The following is a 10,906-nucleotide window of genomic DNA, read 5'->3' on the forward strand; positions in this document are numbered from 1 at the left end:
ACATGTTTTGACCTTCACAGACATGATTAATCTTGTCCATGAAGGCTCAATCTTCAATATTATGTCATAATATGTGAGTATGATATAATTTAATTCTTTGTTTAGTATCGTTTATTTATAGCTTACAAATTACGTTAACAAAGTTAAACAATAAAAAATGAGCTAACAAAATACAGTATAGGAGCTTAAAATGCTAACTATATGTTGAAAAATAAAAAAATCCTTTAATTAAAATTTAAAAATTTTTCAAAAATGGTGGGTGATAAAAAGATTCTGAGTTCATATTCATTTTCACCATCAAAAACCAGATTAAAATCATGTATCACGTGTTAGAAAATAAAAATTATGTTTATCAGTGTAATATTCCTACAAAGGTTGATCGCTACATAAACATAGATCAAGAGTAGCAGAAAATTCAGTAGATGGAAATTATTTTATACAGTTATATGTTAAATTCAGATAGACCCGATGGTGAATACAAAAAAATGGTTTTGTTTTTTTTAATTGAAGACCACATTGTAAAACTATTTTTTACTCTTGCAATAAAGGAGATGTTTAATCTATTTTCTACTTAATTTATTTGAAGTTTCAAATTATTAGTAACTAATTAAATTAAATTCCTTCTCAAAATATTCACTTGTCCATTTGTATATTATATAGAATGTACACAAAATTCCATGCAATATTTAGGATCTTTTTTTTGTGAGGAACTCATCGGTTCCTCACACGACTTACAGGCTTTGAGGATCCATGTTGATAACTAAGTTACAACCATTTCATTGTTTTTACACATACTGTGGCGATGATGAATGATTAAAAACACTTCAGCAGCTCACTAGGAATACTAATACACATTCCTCTCGCATGCTGTCATCTGTTGACACCTTCTGTAACCTATATATGTAATCTATTCTGTCAGCAAGTGTTGGTTAGTATTAACAGATTTGATAGAGTGAAAGAAGCGTGTATTATTTACTTGTTGTAAGTATATCAGTATACCTAAAAATAATAATAATTATAGTAATTACGTAAATATTGAATCGTATTTGAGTTGCCAGTATCTTTACGGAATTTTTGTGAAAAAATGGAACCTCAACAAGGACCGAGTCAAACTCACCTGAGTGATTCTGAAGATGAAGTAATTTGAAAAATTTTGAAACAATATAATAAAAAAATTAAACTAATTTATGGAAATAGGCAGCTTTCCAACTGCTTGTATTTATAAATTGAAATCATATCTTACATATAAATTACATTTTTGATTAAAATTTGGTGTATTGGTTCTAATTGTTCAGTTATCTAAAAGATAATTGTACATGGTACTTGTAAACTTTCCATAAGAAGAGAATCTTTATTTTTCTGTGTACCAGACAAAGTATATGCAGTCTGGCATTACCAGAAATAGTTCAGTAAATTTAGATGTTTATTTTTATTTAATTGTTTGTTTCTCCTCGAATATTCATTAAAAAAATCTATAATGTGTTTATAAAGGCTTGAAATGGCAAGAGGTTGCAGTTTTACAAATTTTCACATAATTTGTTACTGTGTTAGATCTAATGAACATGGAAAGAAGCTTTTCAATGAAACTGGACGAGCTGAGTGGTATGCCTGTGTTAAATATACAGTATAACATTGACATGTTATGTAATATTATTCTAATCGCTATCTTTTAAGCTGGCCAATCCAATATGGTTTTGTGAGGAAGTTATAACTAGGGTCAGGATAAAACACCCAATTATAACTCATGTAACTTCTAATGATTCATGGAAGACCGCTTGATTTTAAAGTAACTAGCATTTTACTCTTTGAATATTGCTTCTCATCTGTAAATGTTGTGAGTCTGTAAGAATTAACCTTTCTTTTGTTTTATATCTATTAATTTAAAGTATCAATGTCTATGCATGTTATTAACATAGATTATTTTGATGGTATGTTACTTGTGTATATATAACAGACACACGATGCTTTGGAGTGCTCTCTGATCCAGAACATGTCTTAAATTGTATGTGACATTATAGTTACCTCCAAGCTCTTGACTTCATCAGATGTTATTTTTCAGTAACATTTCATTAACCACACCGATCGTATCCCACTGTTGTAACTATTATTACTTTATATTTTCTTACAGAGTATGGATCCACCAACTGGTAATTCATTTTTGGATGAAGATCCATTATCTACTATTAAAAAAGAAATCAAGCGTGAGACAGAGCAAACAGAATGTTTGGTTGTCACGACAAATGATGAACTGACAATATCTAAACAAGTAAGCTATTTTATATTTTAACAGGGCCAAGTTGAAAATGTAAAAGCTATGTATCGCAAGAATTCTCGATTTTTTATTTGTCTATTTATTTTCATTTACTATTTATGTCCTGCCTGATGTTTAACCTGATATATTTTGATTTGAAATGTACAAAAAAATGTTAATAATAGAGTATGTGGAAGTAATTAGCTTTGATGAAACAGATTGTCCCTATCCTTTTATGATTATTCTTTCCTTATGACCACGTAGGATTACTTTAGTCAGTCCATTATCGAAGTCTCTTTGATGGGATTGTTTGGGCCTTGCAGTCCTCCCAGTACCTTTTCTTATGTTCCAATCTGTGTGCCCTTTCTAATGTTGAAAATGTTCGTATTGTGAGTTTACGCTTGAGCGTGAAATGAGTGTTTTTATTCTTGATTTTCTTGATTAATTTTACTTACTCTGCGGTGTCTTCTGGTATAAGGTCGATTTCCTTCAGATCCTCTCTTATTTCTCTGATCCATATGCATCCTGTCTTGGTGTTTTTCGAGTCGAGATTGTTTTGTACTAGCTGTTTTAAAGTTTTGAACCTTTCATCCTTTTGATATGTCCTAAGAATCCTAGTCTGCTCTTACGCATATTATCAATGATACTCTGTACGCAACTGTTGGGCACAATCCACTACTGCCCGTCTTTCTGGTGGTACTTTTTATTGATGCAGGTTCTTTCAAGTCTTCTTCTGATTTTCTGGAGTCTGTCTGTCTTTGATTGTTTGTTTGAGTAGAAGAATGTTTCCCTGCATAAATGGCTTTCTGGATTTTTAACTATGTTTTAGTGTCTTGGGTAATTGTACCAGGTTAATTTTTTAGGTTGTTTTGTTATGATTTCTCTGAGGTATTTAAATTGGGTTACTATTTTGATTTTATTACCATCTTTGTTTACTTCTTTTAATCAAGTTGGTTTTTGGGACGTAAATGAAGTCTTTTCAAATGATATTGTGAGGCCAGTTTTATTTGCAATGTTTTGAAGTTTTAATATATGTGATTTAGTTCATCTAGTTGTTATCTAGCAGTGCCAAGTTGTCGGCGAAACCAAGACATTTTGTTTTGATGTTTCAGCATATTTTTACTTTTGGAGGTATCTATTAAGCCATTCCCTCATTACCATTTCTAGAGCGCAGTTGAATATTAGCAGTGAGAGCCCTTTGCCTTGGCACAGTCCTGTTTTGATCTCAAATGGTTGCGAGAGCTCACCTTTAAATTTTACCTTCAACATAGTGTTTGTGAGGGTCAGTTTTATCGTGTTTATTGATTTGGTATGTTGTCAAAGGTGTCATAGAATTTTTAGTAAGGATTCTCTGTGGATGCTTTCATAAGCTTTCTTGAAATCTACAAATGTTATCACCATGTCTCTGTTTCTTTTCCTGTTTTAAATCTATTATTAGCTTGAGACTTACGATACGGTCTGGAAAGCTACTCAATAGTTTTGTATCTTGTGTTTAGGATTGAGATTCCCCTGTAATTGTTAGGGTCTGTTTTGTCCCCTTTTTTGTGTAGCGGATGGGTTAAGGGCTGTCATCCTTTTTTCTGGTAGTTTTTCTTTGATCCAGTTGTTGACAAGCTGTTGATGAAGGGCAATTTTTTCTGATCACATTTTTTTCAAATCTCTACACAAGCCTAATATTCTCCTGCTGCTTTGAAACTCTTCATCTCATCCAGTGCTTGGTACACTTCTTTTATTATGGGAGGGTTGATGTTTTGTGATAGTGTTGTTATTGGGATGTTGGTGCTGAAGTTCAGGAGTTCCTGTCAGTTCTTCACAATTTAGGAGTTTGTTGAAATATTTACCTAGGATTTCTGTGTTGTTTTTATTGTTACGGGCTAGTTTACCATTTCCATTCTTTATTAGTAGGGTTGTGAGTGTGTGTATTTTTGGAGCTGATTTTTTAAGTTTTGTAGTAGAATATCGACAATGTTTTATTGAATTCTTCTATTGACTTCAGTGTGTCATTATGATGTTGTCTTTTTATTCTCCTTAGGGTTCAGGTGGTTTCTTTTTTTTTGTTTTTTAGATTTTGGAAGGATGTTTCTGATTTTTGGGATTGTTGAAATATCCATGCTTGAAATCTTTTCTCCAGTTTCGTTACATTTACTTTTCCACCATTGATATTTTTTGTTTAAGGAAATTCTAAAATCAGCAGAAGCAAACTTAGGCGGAATAAAGAGAACCGGTAGAAAACCTTGGGTTTCAGACGATATATTGCAGCTGATGGATGAACGTAGAAAATATAAGAATGCTAATGATGAAGAAAGTAAAAGGAACTATCGGCAATTAAGAAATGCTATAAATAGGAAATGCAAACTGGCGAAAGAAGAGTGGATTAAAGAAAAGTGTTCAGAAGTGGAAAGAGAAATGAACATTGGTAAAATTGACGGAGCATACAGGAAAGTTAAGGAAAATTTTGGGGTACATAAATTAAAATCTAATAATGTGTTAAACAAAGATGGTACACCAATATATAATACGAAAGGTAAAGTCGATAGATGGGTGGAATATATTGAAGAGTTATACGGAGGAAATGAATTAGAAAATGGTGTTATAGAGGAAGAAGAGGAAGTTGAGGAGGATGAAATGGGAGAAACAATACTGAGATCTGAATTTAAGAGAGCATTAAAAGATTTAAATGGCAGAAAGGCTCCTGGAATAGACGGAATACCTGTAGAATTACTGCGCAGTGCAGGTGAGGAAGCGATTGATAGATTATACAAACTGGTGTGTAATATTTATGAAAAAGGGGAATTTCCGTCAGACTTCAAAAAAAGTGTTATAGTTATGATACCAAAGAAAGCAGGGGCAGATAAATGTGAAGAATACAGAACAATTAGTTTAACTAGTCATGCATCAAAAATCTTAACTAGAATTTTATACAGAAGAATTGAGAGGAGAGTGGAAGAAGTGTTAGGAGAAGACCAATTTGGTTTCAGGAAAAGTATAGGGACAAGGGAAGCAATTTTAGGCCTCAGATTAATAGTAGAAGGAAGATTAAAGAAAAACAAACCAACATACTTGGCGTTTATAGACCTAGAAAAGGCTTTCGATAACGTAGATTGGAATAAAATGTTCAGCATTTTAAAAAAATTAGGGTTCAAATACAGAGATAGAAGAACAATTGCTAACATGTACAGGAACCAAACAGCAACAATAACAATTGAAGAACATAAGAAAGAAGCCCTAATAAGAAAGGGAGTCCGACAAGGATGTTCCCTATCTCCGTTACTTTTTAATCTTTACATGGAACTAGCAGTTAATGATGTTAAAGAACAATTTAGATTCGGAGTAACAGTACAAGGTGAAAAGATAAAGATGCTACGATTTGCTGATGATATAGTAATTCTAGCCGAGAGTAAAAAGGATTTAGAAGAAACAATGAACGGCATAGATGAAGTCCTACGCAAGAACTATCGCATGAAAATAAACAAGAACAAAACAAAAGTAATGAAATGTAGTAGAAATAACAAAGATGGACCACTGAATGTGAAAATAGGAGGAGAAAAGATTATGGAGGTAGAAGAATTTTGTTATTTGGGAAGTAAAATTACTAAAGATGGACGAAGCAGGAGCGATATAAAATGCCGAATAGCACAAGCTAAACGAGCCTTCAGTAAGAAATATAATTTGTTTACATCAAAAATTAATTTAAATCTCAGGAAAAGATTTTTGAAAGTGTATGTTTGGAGTGTCGCTTTATATGGAAGTGAAACTTGGACAATCGGAGTATCTGAGAAGAAAAGATTAGAAGCTTTTGAAATGTGGTGCTATAGGAGAATGTTAAAAATCAGATGGGTGGATAAAGTGACAAATGAAGAGGTATTGCGGCAAATAGATGAAGAAAGAAGCATTTGGAAGAATATAGTTAAAAGAAGAGACAGACTTATAGGCCACATACTAAGGCATCCTGGAATAGTCGCTTTAATATTGGAAGGACAGGTAGAAGGGAAAAATTGTGTAGGCAGGCCACGTTTGGAGTATGTAAAACAAATTGTTGGGGATGTAGGATGTAGAGGGTATACTGAAATGAAACGACTAGCACTAGATAGGGAATCTTGGAGAGCTGCATCAAACCAGTCAAATGACTGAAGACAAAAAAAAAAAAAAAAAAAGATATTTTTTACAGAATTTTATTGGAGCTAATTTCTCTGCAACGTGTTTTAAGTTTGTTGACTAGATCTTTGAGTTTATCTATGATAGTTGTATGTCCATATCCTTTCAATAGATAAATATTTCATTATGTCACAAAGAAAATACAGTGAGCTGATGCCTCATTCTATACACAAAGCTTGCTAATAATACATTTTTCTTTAGATAAACTTATTTAATGTTATTTACAAAGATTGTAGTAAAACAGTATAAAGCTAGCTTACCTTTTATGAAACATATTCATTCAGAGAAGCTTTATTATAGTTTTCTATAATTCCCACTCTTGGTCACTGCATTTTTGTTTTCAAAACAAATTGATGTTTTCCACCTATAACCTGGTCTTTTAAATTGATTTTTAAATGAACATGATTTTTCATTTAAAAATTTTTTTATTTATTAATTTAATGTACATGCCTACAGTATTCAAACAAGGTCATCAGCAAATCCTAGATAGTTTGTCTTTATTGCGTTGATCCCAGTTCCAATTTTTATATTTTGTTGATTTTCTTTGGACTATAATTTCATGATAAATGCCAGGACAATGTTGAAAAGAAGTGATGAAATCCCATCGCCTTAATCCCATTTATATTGTAAAAGGTTTGGAGATTTCTCCTCTGAATTTTACTTTTTATTGTGTGTTTATTAAAGTTAGACCATTTAACAGCGTTTTTTGTGAATACATTCATACACTTTTTTTAAAATCTATAAATGAAATAATAAACAATTGTTTTTGACATATTTTACAATTTTCCATAATTAATTTAGCGTTAGAATTTGGTCTGAGCTACTTTTGTACAGTGTAAATTCACCGTAAAATTCTCAGAGTTATGGCTCTAGAGTATTTTTAATTTTATTTAAGATTATTCGTGATAAAATTTTATAGGTGCAGTCCAGAAGAGTAATTCGTCTGTAATTATCTGGATATGTTCTGTCACCCTTTCTGAACAATGGGTGGACATGTTCTGGTAATTGCTCGTTGATCCAGATTTTAAGATAACTCTGTAATTTTGTAAGGGAATTTTGACTGCGTTTTGTATATTTCTGTAAAGAAATATATATGTAGTCTTCACTGCAAGAAGACTAATTAATTTTTGAGTTCTTTAAAGGCTTCTACCACTTCTTGGAAGTCGTTGCATCAGTGCCCTATCATTTTGACAGAATTTTATTGTTAAGACAGAATTTTATTGTTAAGATCTGAATTCCAATACTTCCGTTGGATCTTCACAGTTTAAAAGTTTGTTGAAAGCTCTAGCTAATATTTCCACATTTTCTGCATTATTTTGTGCCTATTTTCCCTTTTTCATTTTTCACCATTAATATTGACGGTCCATATTTTTGTAAATGTTTGCCTAATGTTTTGTAATAATCATGGGATTTATTTTTGATGAAAATTCCATCAATTTGAACCAGCATATTTTTATGAAAATATCATTTTGCATTTCTTTTGATTTTATAGTTGTTTTTCTTGGATTTAAGTGGCGTGATTAATTAAAACCAATTCTTTCAGATTTTTAGTTTTGTGAATTTCTTCTTGGGTTCTTGTTTGATTGATATTCCTTATTGTTTATTAAATTTATAAGCAATATATTGTCTATTGTGAAAGTCATAAGATGACTTTCAGCTCGGAGAAGACTACTATGATGCTCCTCAAATGCTGTTTGGCAGTAGGCCAAACAGTATTAATAAACATGAGGCGGTAGGTTTGTGTTTCAATGGCAGGCCAACACATAAAATACATTAAGACTCCAAAGTACCTAGAGGTGTTTCTTGATGAGAAAATGCAATTAAAGAAGCACCTGTGCAAATATAAAATTTTCCGTTATCAGATCAGTTTTAATTTCTATACTATGTCACACATAGTTTGGGGATTGTGTTTTCATGTATTACGTTAATTTTTATCTTCTTATGTGCTTGTTATTACTTAATTTTTACAATTTGGCCTAGATTCAAATTGTTGCTGTTTATGTTCTCATCTTCATATTAATATTAAGTATAAATTGTCAATTTGTACTTTGCATTGTTAAAATTAACAAAGTTAATATAATTATGTTAATTTTTTGTAGGATGTTGGTGAAGAAGTTATCGATGCGGAGTCTTTTACTCAGAGGTCTTCTTTAGAGTCACACTTATCTATTCATGTTGTTAAAAGAGACTTAACATGTAATTTTTGTCAAATATCTTTTAGTAAAAAATTGGATTTAAAGATTCACTGCTCTATTCACAGTGGTGAAAAGAAATTCACATGTAATTTTTGTCAAAAATCTTTTAGATGGAGAACTAATAAAAAAACTTTTTTGTAAAAAAACTTTTAGTCAAAGTAGTAATTTAAAAACACATCTTTCTGTTCATACTAGTGAGAAAAAATTCACTTGCAATTGTGAACTAGTGAGAAAAAATTCACTTGCAATTGTGAAAAAACTTGTTCACGATCATGGGATTTAAAAGCACATCTCTCTGTTCATACTGGTGAAAAGAAATTCATTTGTAATTTTTGTAAAACAACGTTTAGACAGAGGAGTAATTTAAGAATACATCTCTCTGTTCACACTGGTGAAAAAAATTCACTTGTAATTTCTGTAAAAAAACTTTTAGTCAAAGGAGTAACTTAAAAACACATCTCTCTGTTCATACTGGTGAGAAGAAATTCATTTGTAATTTTTGTCATAAAACTTTTAGACAAAGCAGTCATTTAAAAACACATCTCTCTATTCATGCCGGTTAGAAAAAATTTACTTATAATTTTTGTCAAAAACCTTTAGATAATCATTTAAACACTTAGAAAAAAAAATCGCTTGTAATTTTTGTAAAAAAGCTTTTGTCAAAGTAGTCATTTAAATAGTCACTTAAAAACAGACCTTTTGTTCTTGCTGGTGGGAAGAAATTCATTTATAATTTTTGTAAAAAAACCTTTAGTCAGGAGTGATTTAAAAGCGCATCTCTCTGTTCACACTGGTCAGAAAAACTTCACTTGTAATTTTTATAAAAAAACCTTTACTTTTATAAAAAAACCTGTTCACACTGGGAAGATGAAACAAAGTAATCAATTAGCGATTTAAAGATTTCAGTTAATTTAATTCATGTCATTTCAATCTTTGTTAATTAATTTTTAAGAAGAAAAGTGTTCACCAATATTTATACCAAAGGAAGAGTTTGGAAATATACCTACTGCCAGATTTATATTTTCTGCGATTTGTTATGTGGAGAAGTAAACTACAGTAATTTTTGTTTATTGTACACATTTTCTTGTTTTGTATTGTTTTCTACGACGAGTAGTTATAAAAGATCTCACAAAAATCCAATGTATTTAAATATATATATATATATATATATTAAATTTGATGTTTTCAAATAATGTTTTTATAAATTAGTGTTTATTTAAGTAAGTAACACAGTACAATACTTTTCAATAAAATCATAAAAGTGGATTTTTATAATAGAACTATAAGATAATTGGTATTAATGAATCATTTATTTGTATTAATGAATCATTATACAGAGAAATTAAAATTTTTAACACCTTTAAGTAAATTTACTACTTGAAATTGTTTAGAGGTAATTTGATGCTTTGGGCTGGACAGTGTAAATGTTTTTTAACTAGTAAACAGCGGAATTTGAATACTATTTGAATTTTAATAGTAGTAATCAACATATAGATCTCCCCTTCACTAAATGTTTTGGGGAAATTTCCATTTTGTAAAGTTTTTTTTTGAAAAAGTATTAGGCTGTAGTTATTCTCTCACTACCAATTTATATAAATATAGATGATAGGAAACAGGAAGTGAAGTCACGGAATTATTCAAGCATTATATTTTGTTTTTGCCTATTAAGTATAATAAAAATAGGTTCATAAAAGTGTAAACATAAAAAAAATTAATTCATTAATAAGCATGATTTTATACTTTACTGTTTAGGATCATTGATATTTAATGCGGGTCTATTCTATAATATCCCCACTCCCTCCAAATCGTAGTTGCCAACTGTTACACATTATTAATGGCCAATCATACATAATTTCTACACATCTGTAAATCATACAAGTAGCATATTTTTATTATTAATTACAACTTTTGCTACTATGGTTCTTATGCTACTAAGATTTAATTTAATGTTGTGGCAAATGTATTCACTACTGCTAATTGCTTTTTACTAACAATCAACCACAGACCTTCCATCTGCCAAGTGCAGGTACAAGTCTATCACTGAAATTTTCAGAACGGTCGCAGGGTCATGCATCATGCGTGTATAGTTTCTGCTAGCTTTTTAGTGCCATTGTATACATGCCATTTCCCTGATATGACTTCCATTTCAGCTTCAATTCTGTAGGAAGAAGGACATTCTTAAGCATCTTTATTATCAGCATTAAAGTTTCAAAAGATAACTTTTTCCATGGCCACCAGAAACAACTTTACTTTGTCTCCCTACACATACCACATCGCTAAATACCCACTAGTCACGAGGTAGGTG

General features: G+C 30.9%; 1 protein-coding gene across 1 annotated transcript in view; it reads left to right on the forward strand.

Annotated features, from left to right (window-relative positions):
* LOC142333349 (uncharacterized) overlaps positions 1-8,742 on the forward strand; it is a 101,683-nt gene extending 92,941 nt beyond the window's left edge. The window contains exons 4-5 of the mRNA XM_075380371.1: positions 2,129-2,266; positions 8,506-8,742. Of these exons, the coding sequence (XP_075236486.1) occupies positions 2,129-2,266; positions 8,506-8,742 (375 nt within the window). The remainder of the gene's footprint in view (positions 1-2,128; positions 2,267-8,505) is intronic.
* Positions 8,743-10,906: the final 2,164 nt, after the last annotated feature.

This window comes from Lycorma delicatula, chromosome 12 (genome assembly GCF_047948215.1).
Source record: "Lycorma delicatula isolate Av1 chromosome 12, ASM4794821v1, whole genome shotgun sequence".
In the NCBI taxonomy this organism is placed as follows: Eukaryota; Metazoa; Arthropoda; class Insecta; order Hemiptera; family Fulgoridae; genus Lycorma; species Lycorma delicatula.